This window comes from Pseudopodoces humilis, chromosome 4, assembly GCF_049639895.1.
Source record: "Pseudopodoces humilis isolate 2021_Gansu_Grassland_sample_001 chromosome 4, ASM4963989v1, whole genome shotgun sequence".
NCBI lineage: Eukaryota > Metazoa > Chordata > Aves > Passeriformes > Paridae > Pseudopodoces > Pseudopodoces humilis.
The window spans coordinates 46,537,245-46,561,520 of NC_142203.1; the positions used below are offsets into that span (position 1 = coordinate 46,537,245).

The 24,276-nt window shown below is 37.5% G+C and overlaps 1 protein-coding gene across 15 annotated transcripts in view; it reads left to right on the top strand.

Moving 5' to 3' along the window:
• Positions 1-21,498, top strand: part of MPDZ (multiple PDZ domain crumbs cell polarity complex component) — a 101,505-nt gene extending 80,007 nt beyond the window's left edge. For 14 of the 15 annotated variants that reach the window (XM_088054058.1, XM_088054060.1, XM_088054063.1 and 11 more), the window contains 18 exons: positions 4,480-4,571; positions 4,842-4,932; positions 5,277-5,357; positions 5,908-6,000; positions 6,092-6,166; positions 7,490-7,667; positions 8,407-8,552; positions 8,865-8,948; positions 9,055-9,248; positions 9,504-9,651; positions 12,939-13,025; positions 14,350-14,446; positions 14,998-15,041; positions 16,125-16,247; positions 17,034-17,138; positions 17,256-17,368; positions 18,375-18,498; positions 19,254-21,498. In XM_088054058.1, coding sequence (XP_087910184.1) covers positions 4,480-4,571; positions 4,842-4,932; positions 5,277-5,357; positions 5,908-6,000; positions 6,092-6,166; positions 7,490-7,667; positions 8,407-8,552; positions 8,865-8,948; positions 9,055-9,248; positions 9,504-9,651; positions 12,939-13,025; positions 14,350-14,446; positions 14,998-15,041; positions 16,125-16,247; positions 17,034-17,138; positions 17,256-17,368; positions 18,375-18,498; positions 19,254-19,400 — 2,022 coding nt within the window. In that variant the 3' untranslated portion in view covers positions 19,401-21,498. The remainder of the gene's footprint in view (positions 1-4,479; positions 4,572-4,841; positions 4,933-5,276; positions 5,358-5,907; positions 6,001-6,091; positions 6,167-7,489; positions 7,668-8,406; positions 8,553-8,864; positions 8,949-9,054; positions 9,249-9,503; positions 9,652-12,938; positions 13,026-14,349; positions 14,447-14,997; positions 15,042-16,124; positions 16,248-17,033; positions 17,139-17,255; positions 17,369-18,374; positions 18,499-19,253) is intronic. The other variant, XM_088054059.1, reaches the window with a different exon arrangement.
• The last annotated feature ends 2,778 nt before the right edge of the window (positions 21,499-24,276 follow it).

The window sequence follows — 24,276 nt, forward strand, 5'->3', positions numbered from 1 at the left end:
TTCTGGTGGAGTGGAGTGACTGAACCACTAAACATGCAACTAACATTTCAGTACATGTGAGCATAACTTAGGTTTCTATATTCCCACAGCCCAGTTGATGATACTTGGAGATGTATTCCCTACCATAGATTTTCCCATTCTTTCTGATAGCAATAGGTAACATTACCCTCACAGAAACACTTTGTTTAACTTCAGAGCTAAATGTGGAGATGTTTGAGGATGTACTGGGGAAGTGGTATAGAGCAGGAATGGTGAATCTGAGCAAAGCTTGAGGGGGAGATTGAGTAAATTATATAGGCTAGAACTTGCAGACTAAGAAAGAAATTAAGGGATTTGTGGCACCACTGTGGACCAAGTCTTGGGGGGAAACTTTGTTGCAGACTCCAGTATTGTGAGACAGTTCACTTGAAACATCTGTTTTAAAATCCTGATGTTGAATATTCTGAAAATATGTTGAAACGCATCTGTCTGAATCTATTCAAGAAGTCTTGTGATTTCTTGCTTACTGGCCACAATGTAAACTTGTCAGACTCGGGCTAAGAAATTTCCTCAACATCTTCTGAGAAGAGACATTGGAGTTTGCTCCCTATATTCCCAAGCAGCTGTCCATCAGCTATTGAGGGCCATGTCCCATCCCCTGACTTGGCAGCCTGACCATGTCTTTTTCACAAGGCTGTGGCAAACACCACAGGGAGTGCTGCATTTGGGTTGTCAACTCCAGTGTAAATGACATGGCTCAGTATCACTGTGACTGTGCCTGGTGCACACATCTTGCATAGGAAGTTGGTGTTATGCTCAGCCCTCAGTACAGTGCTTGCATCTGTTGCTTGGCTGTATCTCTGCTTCTGTTAGTGCTACTTGTGTGCATTTTATTACTTGCCCTTCATGTAGGTCCAAATTGTCCTTTTTCAATCATTTATCTTTTCTTGAGTTAACTTCAGCACCACAGTTTTCCATTTTCAAGAAAAAGTGTAACTAATAAAATATGAGCAAATATTTGCCTTAGTCTGCAAATTCACACTGAAAGTTCCTCTCCTATCTGAATCATAGGTGCTTCAAGGTATTATAGTGACTAGTCTGCTCTGACAAATGGAAAACAGATTGCCAGGTTACATCTTCAAATAGTAAGTGTGGAGTCATAGGGTGGCTTGAGTTGGAAGGGACCTTAAGGATTGTCTACTTGCAAGTCCTCCTCAATGGCCTGGATTGCCAAGCACCAGATCAAATTGCTCAGGTCCCATTCAGTCCAGCCTTGAATACTTTCAGGGATGGAGCATCCACAGCTTCCCTGAGCAGCCTGTTCCAGTGACTCACTATCCCCTGGGTAGAGAGCCTTTTCCTGACATCTGATTTAAAACTTTCTTCTTTCAATTTAAAACCATTGCCCCTTGTCATATATCCCTATCACTCCATTAAAAAGTTACTCTTTTTTTTTGTAAGCCCCCTTTAAATTCTGGACAGCTGCAATGAAGTCTCCCCAGAGCTTTCTCATGTCCAGGTCAAACAACCACAATTCTCTCAGCCTGTCTTCACAGGAGAGGTGCTCCAGCCCTCTGATCATATTCATGGCCTTCCTGTGCAGCTGCTCTGACAGATCCACATCTTTCTTGTACTGAGAACTCAATAACTCGATGCAATACTTGAGGTAGGGTGTCACGTGGGCAGAGTAGAGGGGGAGAGTCCCCGCCCTTGATCTTGTGGTCACATCTCTTTGGATGCAGCCCGGGATGTTGTTGGCCTTCTGGGCTGTAAGCCTAGAGTGTTGGCTCATGTCCAGATTTTCATTCTCAAGAATCCCAAAATCCTTCTCTATAGGGCTGCTCTCAATGACTTCTGTTCCCAGTCCATACTCTTGTCTTGGATTGCCCCAGCCAGGTGCAGGACCTTGTAACTGAACTTGTTACATGAGATTCCCACAGGCCCACTTGACAAATTTTCACAGGTCTCTCCAGATGGCTTCCCATCATAAAGATGTTGTGTCAACTACACCACTTATCTTTGTGTCATCTGCAAATCTGCTGGGGGTGTACTTGATTTCTTCGTTTGTTTAATTCATAAAGATATTAAAGAGCCCCGATCCCAGGACAGAACACTGACTGGACACAAAGTCATTGATCACAACTCTATGGCTGCCTCCATCCAGCCCGTTCCTTATCCACCACACAGTCCACTCTTCAAATCTGTCTCTCTCTAATTTGAAGATAAGGACATTGTGTGGAACTTTTTCTAAGGCCTTACAGAGGCTTAAGTAGATGCCATTGTGCTGGCTTGTGCTGGCTGTCTCAGATTACCTCCTTGTCTTTTATGTGCCTTAACATTGCTTCCATGAAGATCTGCTTCATGATGTTCCCAGGCAGAGAGATGAGGCTCAATGGTCTGTGGTTTCCTAGGTCTTCCTATCTCCACTTTCAATAAATGAGAGAGATGTTTTATTTTTTCCAGTCACTGGGGACTTTATCTGACCTCTGTGACTTCTTAAGTAGGATGCAGAGTGCCGTGGCAACTGCATCAGCCAGTTGCCTCAGGAACCTGGATTCCAGATCATCAAACCCCATTGACTTGTGCCTATTCACCAGTTTCATCAAGTGGTCTCAAACTTGCTATTTGCTTACAGTGGGAGAGACTGCTTCTCCCAGCCCTCACCTAGAGGTTCAGTAACTGGAGAAATGTGAGAAGCCAGACTGTTATTGAAGACTGAGGTGAAGGATTTTTTGAGTTACTCACCTTTCTCCATACCCATTGCCACCAGCTGTCCATTCTTGTTTGCCAGGGAGGTACACTCTCCTTGGCCTTTTTTTCTGACCCCTTATAGACCCCCTTCTGATAACTCTTTGCATTCCTTGCCAAAGTCCCTTTCTTCTGTGCCTTATTATTCCTAAATGTAAAACAACTAAATCATATCTGTGTGCTTTTCCCAGCTCATCTGTCCCTAGTTCCAATGGCTATGCATTTTTTTCTTATTCCTCAGTTTGAGGAGAGGATCCTTGTTTAGCCATGCTGGTTTCCAGCTTGCCTAACTTGATTCCTTACACATGGGATGGAGTATCCTCAAAAAGCTACCAGCACTGGTGAGGTCCTCTGTCCCTAAGGACAGTTTCTGAGAGAATCTACTAATCCACTAATTCTTTTAACAGTCCATTATTCTATAGATCAGGGTCACTTCTGACTGCTCTTTTTCAAACCCTTGTTTCTTGAGACCTTTAACTAGGGCATGGTCACTATACCTGAGGCTGCCTCCAGTCTCAATCTTTCTAATGCTCGTCTGCAGTGGTGAGCACTGGGTCCAGTAATAACAGTGTTCTGTGGTTGGTTTGTTGAATACTGGGACCAGGAAGTTGTCCTCAGTACACTCCAGGAGTCTTCTAGGTTGCCTGCAGTCAGCTGTATCACTTCCCAGCAGACATGCAGGTGGTTGAAATCCCCTATCAGGACGAGAGCCTGCGAGCACAATGATTTCTGTATCTGAAGCAAGAAGTTTTGTCAACAGGCTCACCATGATCAGGCGAGCACCTGATGGTCCACCTGGTGGACCCCAGCCAGAAGGTGTCTGTCACTGATACTGTCCTACATTTTTATCCACAGGCTATTGAGCTGTTTGTGGCCATTTCTCAGAAGCAGCTCTTCACAATCTATCAATGCCTTAACACATAGCACAGTACATCTGCCCCTTCTTCCCAGCTTCTGTCTTCTGGGAGGGTTGTAGCCCTTGATTGAAATGTTCCAGTTGTGTGATTAATCCCACCAAGTTTCTATGGGAGAAGCTAGATTATAGACTTTGAATTGCACCATTCTGGTGCAGTCAAGGAACTGGTTTCCATTTCCTCTTGTTTGTTACCCATGTTGCCTGTGTAGGCGTAGAGGCACATGATGGATTATCAACCTCTTCACCTTTTGAGAGGATGTCTCCTTAGCTCATTAGGGTCAATTTACAGTTGTCTCCCTGCTGCTTTGTAAAGTGTTGGTGTTTCCTGGTTCCACTCTGACATGCAGAAGTACAGCCCCTTTCCCTCTTCCTCATCAAATCTAGTCTAAAACTCCACTAAACATGCCCATGTTCATACTTCTGTGTATAAAGTGCCTGGCTGAGGGATTTGAAGTGCCAGAGATTCAATAAATAATAGCAATCTCATTGCTGGATATAAGCAATTCATTTCTTTGTTATGGTTAGAATTTCCTGTGGCCCTGCTTGGTTACCTCATCAGTCATGAAGTGATCAATGGCAAGTGAAAATAGATGATGTGCCAAGACAACCCAATGCAACTCAAAGAATGACATTTTTAGCACTGTGACAGTGTTAGTCTGAAGTCAAACTATAGTGAACATTTTTACTGGAAGAGAGTGAAAGTAGGACATAACTCTCTTTTTATTTATACAGTTGCTTTTTAGTCACTCACATGGATTTTTAGAAGGCTTAAAAAATTATTTAAGTGTAAGGAATTAAAATATTTTGATAAATAATTGCTACCTTTCCTTATCTAGATAAATGGCCAAATCCTTTATGGAAGGACTCATCAGAATGCTTCTTCAATAATCAAATGTGCACCATCTAAAGTTAAAGTAATCTTTATCAGGTAAGTTGTAGTTAAAGGTTTGGCTGAAAAGGTTTAATTTTTAATGTGCTCAAGTTTTACGCTGTGTTTGTTATTTTTAATTTAGGTAATATAGATGTGCTTTTGAACACAAAAGTAGTCTTACTACTTGTTAAATATGTCCTGAAGTTTTCAGTTTTGATATTTGTATTGTGAGTGCCAGAAATTAAGAACCAGACTTAAACTTGTCCTAAGAAACATGGGGCGGTACTATTGCCTTCTTACTGCATTATTTAACTGAATATATTGCAGAAACAAAGATGCAGTAAATCAGATGGCTGTTTGCCCTGCAAAGTCAGTAGAGGCTTCACAGTGTACTTCAGGGACACTTCAACACCAAGAGGTAAAGTAAATATTTGTTTTTCTTATTTGACCAATATACTAACATTGTTCTGGATAGAGGAGGAACCTGTCTGCTCACAGTAATACAGTAAAAATAATAATACAGTGAAAGAGAAATAAACCCATAGAAAAGCAAGTGACATTTTAGTAAAGTTGCAAAATTTAATACAGTTGTGAGCAATTTTGTTTCATTTTATATTCTTCTATACTATGAAGTAAGTCTAATATTTCAATCAATAGCATTTTAGAAGTTTAAGTGAAATTAGAAAATGAGCAGATTCACTTTAACTGTGTGCAAAATATTGGATATAGTCACTTACAGTTGCATTTTCTTTTTTTCCTTAGATTGATATCAGTGTTGCAAACCTGAGTGCATTTTCTGACTTGAGTTCATGTAAAAACATTCAGTATGTGGAACTTCCTAAGGTATGTACTGAATTTTCATCACATTTTTATTCATTCATTCAATTTTGTAATGCTGTCCCTCTTACAGCAAACAGTCTCTTAATTACTAGAAGTCAGAAAAGAGATTTCTAGAGATCTGATCTTCCTGTTTGGGACTGGACCCCAAAGATTTCCTCACAGGACAGGTTTTGATTTGCCAATTGCTTTGTGTTTCTGGAAGAAGTATTATAGAAGTATATTCTCTTGTTCTATTTGCCAAACTTATTTATAACCATCTACTGATGGTTCCTCAGGTAGAATCAATGCCCTAATTGTTTGAAGTAAAAACTGAATCATACTTGTAAGTTTCAAAGAAGTGGGTTTGAAATGGTGTTTCAGGTTTATTTTGGTAGTCAGTGTACTGTTTGTAGGTTGGCAGAATCTATTCCAGAAATAGTTTAAAACAAAAATATTGATGCATTGTCAAATCCCAGACTTGATATGTCAGCAGGCTTCACTGTTCTTTAGGGATTGTATTGTAACATTTTAATGTCACAGTACTTTACCATTTGCATTTTTCTGTTTGCCCCAGGATCAAGGAGGCTTTGGAATTGCCATTAGTGAGGAAGACACAACTAATGGAGTAGTTATTAAAAGCTTAACAGATCATGGTGCGGCAGCAAAGGTGTGAGAACGTTTAAATCTGATTAGGGAATGAAGAATTCTTTTTGGAGTAGCATCAGTAGTTCATATTTTTTTATTTTATGTTTTTCCAGGATGGACGTATCAAAGTTGGAGATGTGATTCTGGCAGTGGATGATGAAATTGTTGTGGGATATCCTGTAGAAAAGGTGCTTCTGAAGTGTCAGGAATGTTGCAGAAAGCACACTGCTTAATGTAGGAGGTGATTGTGTCTTAAACTAGTGAGGTTCTCATGACTATACTTAATTTTCAAAGCTGGCTAAAAAAACAAAGATCTGCAGGTACTGTGAATGGGTAAGGAAACTACTGCAAAATAAGCTAAAGCCTAAATTTACAGCTCAACTGTTATTTTACATTAATGCACTACATGAATCCTCCTATCTGCTTTGAATGTGATTTTATTTTCCCTGTGGTTAAGACCTGATGCCTGAGAAACACTTAGTTAGTGGGATAAAAGCCATGATCTATTGCTCAGTAGTGACTCTGCATAGCTAGTCCACTTTAAAAGTGTTAGAACCAGTAAAACTAATATGCGTAAATTTACACTAGTGAGTTCTGTCAGTGGTAAATCAAGTAATAAACTGTGCTTATCCAAGGGAACCGACTGTAGTAACAGCCTCATTATATTCCAAGCATAGGATTTGAAACCTTTAGAGAAAAATATCTCCATTCCTAAATAACAAGATTTATTTCTAGCTTCTAGCTCTGCAAACTCAATTTGGATTCAGTAGTAAATCAAGGAGGCATTTCTTCTAGCACCTGCCTTGCTACCAAAAAAAGTGATTCTTTAGCCATGAGTGGATTACTTTCTGTTTGTTAAAGGGCAATTAGAAGAGCATCAATCTTACTCTTTGATGTAGTGCTATCTCTGAGGCAGTAAATAAGTAAGAGATAGTGAAATTGCCTGTAAGGAGGTAAGTTTTGTAAGAACAGAGATTGAGTAAGTAATTTCTGAAAATATCTCTGCTGAAATGTTGAATCTCAAGAGGATGTCTTTTCTGTAAGATAGCAATTGATTTTGAAGGATTTTTAGTATCTCTTTGAACTAGATTTTGCATTACACCTGGTGTCCTTCCCTCCCTTCCATAGTTCAGGTAGTATTTTCAGGTTTTTCTTTCAGAATGACAGTTGCACGTTTCTTTCATTTACTAGATATTTTGGCATTGACTTCTGTGAGATCAGAATTGGTCTCCACCCAGCATTAATAGGCAATGCTTCTGTTTCTCAAATCACTGCTATACAGTATAATATTTTGTCTAGGGAAACCATTAAAAGACTGCAGTATTTTTGTCTGGTGCAGTTCATGGAAAAAGATTTCTTAGAAAAAATATTCATGTTTGTTCCTTATGAGAAAACCTGCAGGATAGTGCCTAGTACCCCCAGTTTGCAGAACTGTTAATTCTGCTTTATTTTTGGTTTGCAACTGAACAATCCAGTGACAATTTTCATAGGTTTTTCTCTCTGTCATTCAGTTTATTAGTCTCCTGAAGACATCCAAATCTGTGGTGAGGCTTGCAATCAACCCAGCAGAGACAGATAACCTGACTACAGCACCAGCCCCTCCTAGTACTGTCCCAGCAGAGAAGAGGAATATGCAACCACTGGCAGCTGTCCCCACTTCCAGCTCACCAGAACCAGAAGCAGTGAAAAGTAATCTTACCCTTGTGTGTCTGTATTCTCTGGGGTTGTAACATAAAAACAAAGACCCAGCTTGTAAGTTTTCCATTTTCGTAGGCACTGAGAAAACTGCACATTTTCTGATTACACAGTTATATAAATAAAACATTGTGTCCCATATTGAGGACCTACCTCTTGCCTTCCTGTTGTAGAGGCAGGAGGATGAAAGGTTTTTCTCTATCAGACCTACAGCAGGTGTCATGGTTGTCTAGAACTAAGTGAAAGGCATTCCTTTAAATGAGGGAGAAAAGTCATGTCAGTTTTTGTGGAAAAAGAGGATGGTTGAGACTGTCTTGCCATTTATGAGTAGCTACATTTGTCTCTTCTCCTTCAGAGTGGAAAGTCAGGATGTTTCTGATGGATGATTGTTATCGGTTAAGCAGCGCACTTCTAAGTTAATAGTAACTCAAGTAATGCACATATCATATAGATGCTTAAATTAAATTCTATCCTAAATAGAATATGTTGTGTACAATATCTACTTTGGCTGTCCAGACTATAATCCATGTACTTGATGGCATAAAAACTACAGGATAGTTACTTCTCTGAGGAGGAGGGAGAATTGGCAGAATCATTATTTGTAGATCAGCTGTTCAGCTATTGCTGTACATCTGTCAGTAAACTGAAAAATGCAAAAAATGAAAAGTTTTAAAGTCACTTTCATAATACTGAACTCTGTTACTGTAACCAGGATGTTTCATTGTTGTTTTAGACACAAGCAGGTCTTCAACTCCAGCCATGTTAACCTCTGACCCAGCTACTTGTCCCATCATTCCTGGATGTGAAACAACCATTGATATCTCCAAAGGGCGGACTGGTCTTGGTCTGAGCATTGTTGGAGGAGCAGACACTTTGCTGGTTGGTTGGAAAAATATGTGTCACTCAAGTGAAGTAACAGTAATGAAATTAAAGTCTGATAGAAGAGATTTTTTTGTCATTTGTTTCTATAGCATTTATAGAAAGATGAAGAAGAAACAAAAATAAGAAGCCCTTTCTAAAATTGAAAGTATAAATGAGCTTCTTAAATGTTTCAGTAATTTGTTCATCATGCATCTGACTTTCATTCCATCTGAATTGTCATTGATGAATTATAGCAGCAATTTTCAGTTACTTTTGGTTCAAAATGGTGCCTGTTCTTTCAACATGCAATTTTGTTGTTTTTGTTGAAAGGGAGCAATAATTATTCATGAAGTATATGAAGAAGGAGCAGCATCTAAAGATGGACGACTGTGGGCTGGCGATCAGATACTAGAAGTATGGTGATTTCTTTGATTGCTTTTGTTTTCATTGCTGGCTAAGCCTCTTGTATTTGTCTGCTGCAAGGTGCTGCCTGATTTACCATTGTACGCTTTCATTTCAGGTGAATGGAATTGACCTCAGGAATGCCACACATGATGAAGCCATTAATGTCCTCCGACAGACACCCCAAAAAGTTCGTCTGACTGTGTACAGAGATGAAGCCCAGTACAAGGAAGAAGACATGTATGATGTGCTGAATATAGAGCTCCAGAAGAAGCCTGGTAAAGGCCTTGGGCTGAGTATTGTTGGGAAAAGGTATGTAATGTACCTATAGATTCAGTGTCTGGAACTTATTTACCATGTGTCTTTTGTGGTCTGGTGCTCAGATCATATGGGCTTGAAGGCCATACATCTCATTTTTGTGCTTAGGCTAACCGGTCTTCCCTAGAGGAGCTAAGCCAGTGTCACTCAGCAGAAAAATGAGACAATGTTTATTGTGTTCCTAATAGCAAGCCATAAACATGACCATCAAACAATACTGTAATGTAAAATTTGTGTATGTATTTGCAGAAATGATACAGGTGTGTTTGTGTCAGACATCGTCAAAGGAGGAATAGCAGATACAGATGGCAGATTGATGCAAGGAGACCAGATTTTGACAGTGAATGGAGAAGATGTCCGAAATGCTAACCAGGAGGCTGTTGCAGCTTTGCTAAAGGTAGTGGGAAAAGAGAAGATGGATAAGAGTGAAAAATTGAGATCCAAATTTTTTCAAAGCTTTAACTTTATTCAGACTGAAATCTGACAGTTACTGGGATACTAATGAGATGACTTGAGGATCCAGACTTAAGCTTCCTGAAATCTAGAGCATTCAGATACCTTGCCTGATAAAACTGGGAGTAGTGGTGGTGCAGAAAGCTAAATGTTTACGAACATAGGGCTTATAGAAGGCCTGTATATAATGTCGTTACCTAGAACAACCGGAAACTTAACACTATATTTTGTCGAACAAACTGATAGCCAGTTAACTGTCTCATATTTTCAGAAAGACGTGCAGAACTGACTTTGAATGATGGAGAATTCACCAGAGTAGTTGTGCAAAAAAGTAACTATCCTAGTTTGTTTACAAGGGCCTGTAGTGATAGGACAAGAGGGAATGGTTTTAAACAAAAGAGTAAGTTTAGATTGGTTGTTAGGCAGAAATTCTTTAATATGAGGATGGTGAGGCACTGGAATAGGATGCCCAGAGAAGATGTGGATGCTCCCCATCCCTGGAAGAGTACAAGGCCAGGTTAGATGGGGCTCTGAGTAACCTGGTCTATTAGGAGACGTTAATTTTTTTTTTTATTATGTATGTCTCATGCAACCTTACATCCGTGTAATACTACAATGTATTTTTCAGTGACCAATCATTTGGTATAAGAAAGTGCTTTCTCAGAGTTTACCTGAGAAGTAACTACACTACAGCTCTTGGAGCCAACCTATTTTTGATAAATTTTTTATTTCTGATATCCTTCCCCTATTTCCAAATCAGAATGAAGTCAGATATACAATATTTCCTGTAGTCTGGCAGGAAGTTCAGCTGGTCAACCAGCTTGTCTGTTTTTCAGTCCAGAGTTTTGAGACATGCTTCAAAGTAAGATTCCACTGAGTCAGGATTTTCAATGGAAAACTGTTTCACTGGAAAAAAAATTAGCAGATGCTAATTATAGCCGTCTCTTGAATACATAGGCACATGGCCATGCTTCTTAATACTCACATTCAAAGGTATATTTTTCCAGATCTTGAACAGGTCCTTAAGTTTTGGATTTACTGGGGAGCAGGGGTCCTGGGGGAGTGCAGTGGTCAGAAAGGGAGATAGGAGGACTTCTGTATTTTCAGCATTCTCCCATTAGTGAGGATGCCAGAGCAGGGTCCATGTTGTGACAGTAAAATTGTTAGTATACTCTTCTTTGGATATAGTACTTTTTTTTCCCTTCTTACATGATAGTTTTTTAATTTTATTTAAGAACACAGCATTTCTTTGTATGCTGTACCTCTCCTCTGAATAAAAATGCCTTTTCATGTGGGAAGTTTCTTTCATTTTGAGAAGCATTTTGGAGTATCTAATTGAAGATGCTTAGCTTCCACCTATCATTCATATATTCAACTTTTAAGTATCTCATCATTGCTCAGTAGTACTTGTAGTTAATTGTCATAGCCCTGAGAAATGGGCTTTTAAAATACCTTAGACAGATTATTGTTAATAATTGTTTTGTTCACATAGTATAAATGGAACAAAACATGGTCACTCACATGTAGGCAGTCATTGTTTCCTGTTCAGGTATCCATTCAGTTTTCATTCATGAGAGTAGGATCTAGGAGTTAATTGTCTTGAACTGTCTAAGATGTATTTTGCTAGAAAAATATTTTATAATCTTTCGAAAATTCTAGTGTATTTTAAGTAGAGTGAGATGAATAGAATGTCTCATCAGTCTGAGAATTTTGCTTGTTCTTGAAGTGTTTTCAAATGAAATATCCCCTAAAGTTTGTGAAAAGACTATCAGCTTTTCCCCTCACTAGACTTAATGGATCTATCAAATGGTAGAATTTAGGAAGAGAGAGAAAGGTGTAATAAAACTAAATGGGAATTGATTTATTCACTGGTTCCACTGGAAAGTATTACCTCCTGCTTTCACACATAATTTTAAAATCTCATTTGTGGGTTTTTGTATTTGTGAGGATGTGGTTATTTTAGGTACATATTTCCTCAATTTTTCACTTTGAATAAGAGTTGTCCATATGGTTTAATATGACTAAATCCATACAAGCAAAGAAGAATGGTTTTGACTGAGCTTTGATCAAGTCTCTTCCAGAACATTGAGAAGTCAACATTATTTATAGAATAAAAGTGATTTAGTAATAAATCTTTTTTAGCATCACCCCTAAGAAAATAGCAACAGGATATGAGGTATTGAAACCTTCTTTGAATGGTATGTCTGGTTGGTTTTGATATATTGGCCTATTACTGTGAATTTTTCTGACAAATGCATGAATCTCTCTTAGGATAATAAAGTTAAAACATGATAAAGGCAACCTCATGTATTATTAAATTCTTGAATGCAGAAGTTTACACTTACAACTTCCTAGTGAAAGAAAAAAATCAAAATAGCAACAAAACTGAAATTTCTGTATTAATAAATTGCAGATTGGTGTCTTCTCTTAACACTGCTTGTTGTTTGTTGAAAGTCTAATTTTCTTAGCCTTGTGATAATAACTTTTCTGTTACTTCAGGATAATAATGTCTTGATTTTTAAATATTTATTGCAGGGTGAATTTTCTCCTGAGACACTCATTTTATGAAGCACGTGAATGCTCAATAGTCTGGTTAAAACCTTAAAGGCTAGTGAAAGGACCTCCAATGTGCAGTCATTCCATATCACCCAGTTTATTGCTGGGAGTCAGATGCAGAAAGTTTACTTAAACTATAGATGTTTAGGAAATTTTCTGCCCAAAATTTCTTAGTTATATTGGTGTCTATCCGGAGTAACAGATAATTTCAAAAGTTTGAGAGAGAGATGAGTAACTAACTTCCAGTTTAAATACCATGTTCTCAATCATATCAAGAGAAATAATGATTAAGACTTCGAGGTGTTACACTGTTTTTAGTTTTCACTGTAAAAATTCTATGTTGACATTGCAGTTCAGAAGCTATTCCTTATTAAGTCCAGTGTAATAGAATTAGTCTTCTTCTGTGATTTTCTTGTCTGCATTGTAATACTGATTAATCTAGTTTTGAAAAAATTATCCTGCTCAGTATTGAGTACCATGGTGTACTTTGTCTGTGTCACTGGTCCTGCCTTGAACCCTCTCTGCAAAGTGCTTGTATCAGGATTGGTAGTCCATCATTTTTCCCTCTGTCCATGGTTTTTTTTTTTCTTCTTCCATCTTCTAGAAATTCACTTAAATATTGTAGGTTTTAGTCTTGTAAACAGAAGACATGTGTTACAAGTAACTGTTTTTTAGTGTTCCTTAGGTACAGTAAGACTAGAGGTTGGAAGAATAAAAGCTGGGCCATTTCACTCTGAGAGGAGAACATCCCAGAGTAGCCAGGTATGTAACTATAAAAATGGTTAGCTTAGGAGAAATAATGCTAAATAATGAAAGCAAATAAAAAGATCCGTTTATATAATGACAATTATTTTTCACATACCTGATCCAAGATGGAAAAATTTTGCAGCTTTTCAGTAATCACTTTATATGTTCAGTTTTGCAAATTGTATCTGTTACAGACAGGATCCAGCCAGAAATATAATCTAGAAATGACTTTGCTCCAGGCTCCAGCCTGGAAATGTAGAGAGCTCCAATTCTTGTCAGTACCAGAAGAAGTTAAAAGTCAACTTTAAACTTCTTAGTTACTTTCAGAGTAGTTGGCATCCAGTTGAGTATTGCTTCAGTAAGCTTAGGGAATGTCTCCATTCCTTACTTACTGTAGCCATGTCTACTAGAAACAGGAAACCTGTGCTCTTTCCATCAGACTTCTGTTATTTATATAATTGTTGGTCTGATGGTAGATTGTTACAACCTCACATGAATTTCTGCATTTGAAAGCATCTTCCGTGGTGTAGCAGCTTGCATGGTGATTCTTTCCAGCAGGAGCTAGTTCTGAAAGCTCACGAATTACCTTAAAGAACTTCCATTGGTTGTGAACTGGGGATGAAAATTATCAAGTATTAAATATAAATAGTTTTAAGACATAATCAAAATTCAAGTGAGCAGGTAATAACTAGATAATACTGACATTTTAGGCTCTCTTCAGAATTAGTATTGCTAAACAATATGAAAAATGCAGACTCTGTCTGGTCTTATTCTGAGATGAAGTTCACAGTGTTGAATGTTTTGAAGAGTGTGTCACAGTCAGGAAACTATTCTTACTAGGAACCATGTTGTTCCTTTACTTGCCCTTCAAGTATAGTGAAAATCTTTCTGGAAATTGTGCAGGTCAAGTTGGGTGGAGTGCCTAATCTTAGTTGCAGCTGATGCAGTAGGTGAACATTTGAAAGCCCACATGAGGATGTACTGAGATCTGTCTTTTGTATTCTGTCCTTACTGTGGTACTTGTGGCTAACTTGCATTAGAAGGCCTCTTCTAAGGTGATAGAAAGTTCAGATACCAGGGCCTTGTTGGGCCCTCAGAAGAAGCACTTCAAAGCTTTGCATGGGGTTGTAGAAATACAGTCTCTGTTGGTCTAATGGTGCTTCAAAAAAGAGCCATCTACAGTGATCAAAAAGTTGTGGAGTTCTGACTCAGTTTTAACTAGGCACAGAAAAAATAAAATACTGCAGAAAATAAACTCGAGTACAGCGAGTTACAGTTTTACTTTAAGTAGCTGGGTCAGTGAAGCTCCTCTCTAATTCCACTCTAACATTGTGCGTAGGTCAGTGAAGGAAGTGGCAGTCTCTCATCGTTCAGTTTCCCAGTTTCTGGGTCTGGTGCACCTGAGGTCTTTGAAAGTGGCATTAAGAAGAATACCAGTAAGTTGGAGAGTTTTTTGGTGCTTTCAGTATTTTATACATGCGAGCTGGTAGCTGAGATCTTTCTATTTAAATGCTGTAACTATGTGATGTAGGCCTCTAAGTGATTCCTTAGTAAAGCACTGTGGAAGCCATCACTGCTCAGTACATCATATGTGTCTTGTAGTAGCTTTTTATAAAAGAAACTAGCAACTTCTTATGTCAGCAGTTTAGATATTGACAATCTTAAGCTAAGCCATAATTTTGAATTTAATCTAAATACATCGTATTTCTAGAAAATAATGGTTTTTTTCTATTCTATTTGAGCATGCTTAGCTGTCTTATTCCAAGAATTATTTCAATTGAGAAAATGGTTGATTCTTTCACCTATTCTACAAGTATTTCAATCTGATTATTGTAATGGCAGCCACTATCAAAGAGTGGATTAAAAAGTATAAAACAAGCAAGCAGAAAATTAGAATGATCATCATGATTTGAATAGCTTTATTGAAAAAGTTTTCTAGGAATTCTAGTCTAACTTTTCTTTTAATTTATTTTAATTCATTTGACAGCAGCTTCTGAAATACAGGGACTAAGAACAGTTGAAATAAAAAAGGTAAGTTGTAGCATGCAGTGTCTATATATCAGAATATGTTTTGTAGATGTTGTCAATAGGTGTCTTTACAGAATGAAACAAGTCTAGGCATATTCATTGTTTTGGGAAAGGAAAAGGAAATTAATTTGTCTATCCAGTTCGGGGCTGTACGATCTCCACTGCCTATATTTTTATGTAAATAAAACTTTATTTATGTTTATGTCGGGACTTATGATGTCATGTTTTGCAAGTTGTGTTGAAAGCAAAAGAAGGAAGAGATATTGGGACCTAATTTCATTGTTACGAGATAGAGTTAAATGCAGACTCTGTTTTGGTCAAATCAGGGGAATTTTATCAAAGTTAGAAGACTGGTTTTTGGTATTTGATATTTTTCTTCACACCTATTTTTAAGAAGTAGGTTCTTGCATGACAGCTGCCAGGTTTTCAAGTATGAAATTCAGTCACCTTCGTTATGGATGTGAGCTTAGTCACAAACTACATCTTATTTTCCAAAATATTTCTATTTCTTTGTCTTTGCTTGGCATATAGTTCACTTGATTAAATGGGTTGCATTCAGCCATTCTCTTTTTACAGTAGAATCTGCAAAATACGAGTTTGCAATAGCGGTTTTTACAGTGAGGTATTTGGTACATGATGCGGTGGTACGCAGCCGGTTTTGCTCTTCAACATTTGGGCACTAGGGGGAGCATAAAGATTAATTCTAGTCTTCAGGACATTTGTAATAGGAGGTTCATGTAGACAATACTATGGTCAGCAATCCCATCTCATTGGTTTTCCTTGCTCAGACTTCTGTGCTGAGATTAAGAGTCAGGTGTTGAATTCTGTAATTATTTAATTTGGTTAACATAAAACACTCAACTAAATCAGCAACTTTTCACCTACCACTGAGAGGAATATACATCCATTCTGGTCTCTCTGCTTTCTTGAAGTGAGGCAAAGCGTATAAGCTTAAAAACTGGCTTGACACAGGAATTCTAATTTTCATAAAATAGGGGGTTTAGTGATCTTTTGAGGTAAGCCTAGAATTCTCTGTGTTTTTCTTTCCAGAAAAATCTCTTTTTTTTTTTTTCATTACTATAACAGAGCCCTGCAGATTCACTAGGAGTGAGCATTGCTGGAGGCGTAGGAAGTCCTCTTGGAGATGTTCCTATATTTATTGCCATGATGCACCCAAATGGAGTTGCTGCTCAGACTCAGAAATTAAGAGTAAGTTAATTGTTAAGAAGGCTGTAAAGCGTGCATGGGTAATGCCCTGTAATTACTCTAGATAGGCAGTAAACAAGCAGTTCAGTAGTACAAGTGCTTCTGGCTATGGATTGCTGTTTGAATTGATGAAAAAGGAATTCAGATTGGTAACATGGGCAAGTGTAACTGCTGGCATGTGCTAGCTTAAGAAATGAGGTCCTAAAGCAGTCTTGGATCTTAGTCGTCTTGTGAAAATTAAAAGCATAGAAAGTTGTTCAGAAGGATGCTTTCTATGAATGAGTGCCACTGCTGAGTGTAGTGGTCATTCCTGCAAATGAAGGTGTGCAGTCTGCTTTATCTCTCGTTTCCCATGCTTAGGATAAAGAGAGTATATTTTAGGCTCTGCATTAGGGTACATTAGGGTGGGAGATTTTATCTGTACTTAAATGGGTACTGTATCCAATCTGCATCTAAGGTGGTTAAATTTGACTGAAGTTTCTCAGAAAATTTTATTTGAAGATGAAGTCAAACAGAATCTCTGATGATAATTTATTACTTCAGTCTGTCTGCCTTCAGATGCCATGCAAAATGTATCTCTGTTTTTTAACATGTAGTTCTAGGGTTTTAGGGTCAATTCTGTAAAGCATCAGTACTTTTTACACTGGTTACACTAAACTGGTGTAATTTGCTAATTCTGATGTTGAATTACCTGCCTCTGTACTGGGTCATTTTGTAGTTCTGCTATTGTTGAAAGAGACAAATAAATCTATGGAACTAAGTTAGATTTTTTTATATTTTCTTCTGTAGGTTGGGGACAGGATTGTTAGCATCTGTGGAACATCTACCGAAGGCATGACTCATTCCCAAGCTGTTAATATCTTAAAAAATGCTTCAGGCACTATTGAGTTGCAGGTAAAAAATCCTCAGTGACATTTTGAATAGTTTCTGAATACTGTTTTTCCAGCTGCTACATGAAACTATTTTAGTGTCAGCATTCTTATATCACTGATTTCCAACCTCTCTTCCTAGGTTGTAGCTGGAGGAGAAGTGAGTGTCATAACTGGTCAGCAGCAGGATCCACCTATGTCCAGTCTTTCATTTACAGGACTGACTTCAACTGGCATTTTTCAGGATGATTTAGGGTCAGTAACTATAGAATGTACAGCCTCTGTAGCCTGTTACTTTAGATGATACTCAACCTCTAAACCTTAAAAATTCTAGCAAATAATGGATGACATTTTTGGCTTGATCATGATTAATATATTCGGTATACATGGGACCTGTGGGCCATAGGTCCTCTTTTGTGTTTTTCATGATGCTGTGCTGCAAATTTTTTTGACTCTGTAGAGTTGTGATATGATCTGATTTCTTCTACAGCCTCTATTGTTTCACTGAGATTGGGTGGCTGGGATTAATTGATACATGTAGAAATTCTGTTTCCACTGTTGTACCTGTTTCCATAGTGTGCAGTCTAGTGCTTGGCTACCAGGAATGTCAGATGTTTCTGGTATACAAGGTATACTGCTTCTAGTATTCTGCAATAAAAAACTTGTAAACAAGTTTTGCATCAAGCTCTTTCATAAATCTGAGGCATTGTTTTCTTTTAGGAATGGGGAAAGAGAAAAAGGATTCTTTAGCCACACATACCTACTTTGAAAAGTAGATTTCCAAAATCTCTTACTATCAAAGTATATATGGGAAAACGTACATATAAATGATCTGTATAATAAACACATACATACAAATACACAATCATCTATTAGGAGAGAAGCAATTAAACCTAAATAACATAAACTATTTGATGCAATTTAAGACATTACAGGATTTTTAAAGTAGATACTATGGAATCTGGAGATACTGGCAATGTCTCTGTACTTCACTAGTAAGCAATGTTGGTGGCACGTAGCAGCCATAACTATGTCCTGAGCTGTGTATTTGAAATAGATGCTTTTATATAATAATATAGGCATTAGGTAGTTTATAATGTTTTACATGAACTGAAATAGCCAGTTCTTTATGAGAGAAGTATTTGTAGTTATAGTGGAAAGAGAAATGTATTGGTTAGTTTAAAAGTAGTAATGTTTTTTGTTGAGTGTTCTATATGCTAAATCCAAAGTTCTGACAAAATACTCTTTTCCCTTTCCTCAGACCTCCTCAGTACAAGACCATTACCCTGGATAGAGGACCAGATGGCCTTGGCTTTAGCATTGTGGGTGGCTATGGCAGTCCCCATGGAGACTTACCCATTTATGTGAAGACAGTGTTTGCAAAGGTAGGTGGAAATTTGTTCAGTCAATCCATTTATGAGTTCACTGCAGTTACTGTTCTAAATCATGGCCTGGGTTTGCAGTCAAAAAAATGTTACAGCTTTTCTTACAGCTTTTCCTTTTTAGTGCAAAGGCTGATCAAAATGTGCTTGCAGCATTTGAAGGCTGCAATCTTCAAAAGATTGAGAATTTCCAAATATATATTATTCACCTTATTAACAGAATCTTGTCCACCTCTCGGGACTGGAACTGTGTAAATACTTAGAAAAAAAGCTCCCTTGCCTTATATTTAGATTTACTTCAGGTAATAGAGGGAAATGTTTTATTGAACTCAGACCGGACCTTCAGAAATATTCAGATGCTGACCTAGATTTGATAATTTGGATGGCACTAGGAAACAGCAGAGAGTCAAAGAAAACTGGAATCATGAATGCCAAATTTTTATGGTAAATCAAAGTATAAACCACATGGTGAAAAGTTCTCCAGGTCTTGAAAATATATAATGTATATAATACTACAGTTTAAATCTTACACTAGCTGGAAAAACAGGGTTAAAGGAACCAAACAATCATGTAGATCAAATTTCTAGATGTGGAACTTAGACCAGGCAGGTCATACTGCAGAATTAGCAGTCTTCACAACAATTGGCTCTGTTTGTATCCCTGAAAACCAAAAATGTTGCAAGGGGTCTACTTTTCAGAACTGTGTCAGGAAGAAAAATAAATGAGTGAGTCCACAGTTACTTGTTTTATCATTTCAGGGTGCAGCAGCAGAAGATGGACGCCTCAAGAGAGGGGATCAAATCATTGCTGTGAATGGACAGAGTTTAGAAGGGGTGACCCACGAGGAAGCTGTTGCTATTCTGAAAAGGACAAAAGGAACAGTCACTTTGACTGTATTGTCATGAACTGGCTGCCTGATGGGTTAGGGTCAATAAGACAATATTGTTTATTTTCCACATAGTAAAGAGAATGGAAATGTTTGTAGTCTTCTTGCTCTTTCAGCTTCACAGGAATGTGTAACAACACTGAAAAAAAGTAACATTTAACCATATTTTTATATAGATTAGAAGTACTCTTCCTGTCAAACCACTGGGATGAAGTTATGTTAACTATGGAAACACATGGACATTTTTCCTATTAGTAAGTCACTACAAAAATAATGTTTTCATTAATAACCACACAAGAAAACTGAAATGTTTTGGTAGGAGACTTTGGATATTTGAATAATGTTGGAAAAATGATAAATTTACCAATTCAGCAAGGGATTACATGGGTAGCAGTAGACTGAAAACAGGAATAAAGTTACTGAAGAAAGAAAGTATTACTAAAACAGAGATTTGGGAGATAAGAAGAAAAGTATGTAATCTGTAGGCAGATGGTTAGTAGGCTAGATGGTTCTTTGGAACTAGATTATTTTTAAGGTTCCTTTCAATGTAAACTGTTCAATGGCCATATTATTTCATAATGCTCAAGTAGAAGGAACTAGGTTGGTAACTTGGGTGGATTATTTTGCTTGTCTTTTTGTCTGTTTAAATTTACTAAGTCATGGTGTATCTGAAAAAAAAAAAAAAAAAAGAACACTGTGTGTTTCACTTGGCTTAGGTTTGAGGGTTTCATTATGTTGTCGGCAGGGGAGGGGTGGTGATGATGGTAGATTTGGTTTTTGTTTGTTTTGTTTGTGGGTTTTGTGGGACTTGTGCTTAGGGCTGAAAAATCCATTAGTAGTGGAAACTGTTCCTGGTGGTTGAGAATGCCCAGAAACTACAGCATTAGAAGAACTAGACTTTTAAAATAGGAATATTTTATAGTCTATATGGGTGAAAATAACTTTCTTGATATGAAGTGTCTCAGCAAAGGTTGTCCTATTCCAACATGCTAGACTTTGTACAGGTCAATGCAGACATTTCTGCAAGCTGTTGATGTCAGAGCTGTGAACAAACTTCTCAGAGCAGCTCTGCTTAGCTGCAAGCAGATGTCTGGATATTGCCAGTGTCAAAGGAGTTGATGTTAATTGTGTTGCTACCATTATCATTAGGGAGCAAAGGTAAAGTCCTCCTTGAATCAAGGAGGCATACAACCTGGAGTGATGGGTTGAGGATGGGTAAAGACCTGAAAATGCCTCACAGTGGAGGAGAATAGTAAGACAGCAGTGAAGGCTTGCATCAGTAATAAGCAGAAGAGGAGCTTTGACAGCTACAACTATTATTTTGGGGATATTAATTTTAGAGGCACCAATAAAAGTGTCCAGTAAGTACAATGCAACCGTGGGGCTATTCTTTGATCAGCAGCATGGTCAATAAATGCATCACTTTCTCATCACTAAAAATATCTAAAAACTGCACTCAATGAAACACTTAGCTGATTGTAACCTGCCTGCCTTTGCCTGCCGTGCTCTTAGGAATCTGGTAGATAAAACATGCTTTTCCCATTATTTATTTTCCTGCAGAAAAATTCAGCTGAGTCTTTTGAGAAAGGAAGATACCAGTCAAACTAGTATGCTATTTAACAACAGGATGCTTTGTGTTAATTAGCAGAAATGGAATTTTAGCAAGGCCACTATCCCAACTATCACTTAAGAGAAGTATGAACTGAAAATGCAGGCAATGGTCAGGCCATTATTAGGGGATAATACAAAAGACTAGCATTCATTTTAGTGGGTCACTAAAGCAGTATTAGGAGTGTCTGTCAAATAGTATTAACTGATAGGTATGTGTAAGTGAATTAACAAAAAAAACCTCCACTCTCTTTGTAACTGTTCTAGAATTTACACTGTGGTAGGCTAAGATGCAGTAAACTAGTTGGTACCATTACTGGATGCTGCTGTTACTGAATTGCTTTAGTACTCATTCCTTGCGTAGAGTGAGAAATGCCTACATTAGAGTATGTAAAGTCACTTTAAATAGTATCTATATTTGTAACAGAAGTAGTGTACAGCTATTTTGTTACTGCTCTTGTGTTACAATGGGGGATTTAAATTAATAAATTCCAAACTGTCATTATCAAGTTCTGGGTGTGTTACTGGTTGCTTTATAATGGCATGCTTGCATTATTCATTTGTTGCAAAAGATTAATTCAAAACAGTTTAATAGTTTAAAAAAAAAAAAAAAGGCATTGTTGTTGATGTGAACCTTAAAGCATCTGCTTAAAATTTATTTTTTTAAGATTTTATCTTCACTTGTAAACTCTTAGCAAATTTATGGAACTGTGAAGCTGTCTTGCTTTTTTGTAGCAGAGAGCATAAATAATTTTTAAAAGCATTCCTTCAGGCATGGGATGTGCCGAGAGGGCCAAAATTGTGGGCCATAGAGCTTTGACTCAGATAACAGGCCCACCTCCAAACTCCGTGCCAGGAAACTGTTGTATGACCACTGCCTAGTGGCTGCCATGCACTGGACCATGTAGTAATAAATAAATAAGCCTATGATGTTTGATTTTCTTTATCATTTTGTATTCAACGCAACTTTCCAGTCACTGGGGTTGGTCCTGTAAGGTGCTGGGCACTGTGGCCCAGTTCTACCAAGTTTTATGATTTTGGTTACATTTTCTCAATGTTATTGTTCAGAAGGGGCCTGGCATCTTAAGGGCTCCATCCCATTGTCTGTTCAGATATCCAGCCTTTTCTTTTAACTTTTCTTTTAACTTTGATTAACTCTTAGCTATTCATTGCTGAGGGGTAATCAGAGTGGTATTAATGACAAGGTCTTTAATTTTAGAGTGGTATTAATGAAAGGGACTGTCACTTTTTGAAAGCTCTGGACAAAGGACAGCTGATTCATAGGAATACACATATTTTATTTCTTGACAGTGAGCAAGTATCGTTGGCATGGCTGCTTTTCTGGTCATTCCTCTGTTAGATTTATTTCTGGGTTAGCTTTATTGTAGCAGTAGTATTGTTAATTCTCAGCTGAGAGAAGGATTGGAATTTAATAGCTATTGCTGATCTCCTTTCCTTCACTCTGTTCAATCTTTTTTAGAAGAAAAATAAAAATAGAAGCTGTATATTCTATAGACCAAGATGAAGAAAAAAGTGTCATCTTTGTTGTTAAGTGTTGAGAAGATTTTTTTTTTGCTGACAGAAACTTCATGTAGAAGTACTTAGTACTTTTAATAGTGTTTTGCAAATAAAGCCTTACCTCAAAATGGGAGTGACATTGGAAAGGGGCATTTGTTAGTTCTCTACACACACTTTTTCTTGCTTTTTAAAAACAAATAGTTTGAAGCACGTAAAATATTCCTGTGTAAAGGGCACTTCTATTTTAATTATCCAATTGAAGCTACTAAGAATAAATGTTTCACTTTCTTTACAAATGTTACTAAAACTGTAAATATTTGTAATAGTATACAGGATTGTCCTTTAGCATATTCAACACCTGCAGTGTGGATTTTTCTTTTGTAACTGGTCATCATGCATGTTCCTTAACACACATGTGGATCTTTAATATAATGTATTTTAGTCCATAGCCAGTGTTGCAGGGTGATGCATTAACTTGTGAAGTTTGGCCACCTGTACGGAAGTGGTAACAATGACAGGTAAGAAGATCCAGTTCAAACACTTGAGAAGAATACACCTAATGGAAAATGATGCCCAAGTAGATTGAGGTTCCTATGTTCTTATTCTCCTTTCATAATATCTTCCTAAGCTTTCTACTCCCAGTGAAAATGATTATTTGAAATGGGTAGAAAAATTGTAGATGCTGCTTCTCTTATTTCAGTAGAAAGGAAATTAAATTCTGAAATATATTAATTATTAAAGTTGCATATACCTGAGCTGAAAATAACAGATTTTTCCAAACTAAATTACTAGTTTTCAGCTGGAGATTTTTTTTTGTTTAGTTGCAGCAGCAAGCTGGTTTGTGGAAGTGAGCCAAAGCAAGTTTTCACTTATTATTTCTCTTCAGACTACTTTCTATTTGACCCATTGTTTTTGATCTTCATATAGGTAGCTTAAATACATAACTTTTTTTATGACATCAGAGGAGTGTTTGAATCATGTTGAAAAACAACTTACCTGCTTTTATGACTGCCAAATTTTTTAAGTGCTTGCAATTGGATTTTTTAAGTTCTTGCAATTATATGTCCAGTTTGTCCATAGGCAGACAAGAGAAAGCTTTTTTTGTCTAAGAGGGGAGGCTTTGCATTTGTTAACATGTATTAGTATTTTCGAGTATTTCAGCCTTTGGTGTTTTATTAGTTAACATTGCACTTTATTAAGTGAATTCAGTTTAATTAAAAGTATGCTTTGACTGACCAAGGTAGACACTATACCTAAGAGAAAGTGAATGTTTTTGAGTATTTCTGTGGGATGTCAGCTGCCTGAGTTCTGTGCAGCACCGTTCAACAACAGAGCATCACTTTGGTGTGTTTTCATAGCATTTTGTTCGTGCTCCTCACTGTCCACAGACACAGAAGGCATTATCTCAGAGAACTGAGGGCATGGGGTACATTTAAATGATGTGTTATCAGATTTCTACTACTGCACACCAGTTAAAGAAGTTTGTTGTTTGGGCACCTCACACAATCACTTAGGCTGAGGCACCTGAATGGTATTTTCAGGCTGTAACTTTCAAGTACTTTGTCATCACAGGGATGCCAAAGCCACTGTGTCCAACCCTTTAAGGTTTCACATTACTGGGAATTTTACAAAAAGCAGAGGGAGCAGCACCTTGGGTAGGTAGTAGGTAGTAAGGTGTACTCTCTTTTTGGGGGAATATTTATAGCAAGCTGTCAAAAACATACACAGTTCGTTTTGACTGAAAAAAATATATATATTAATTACTCATT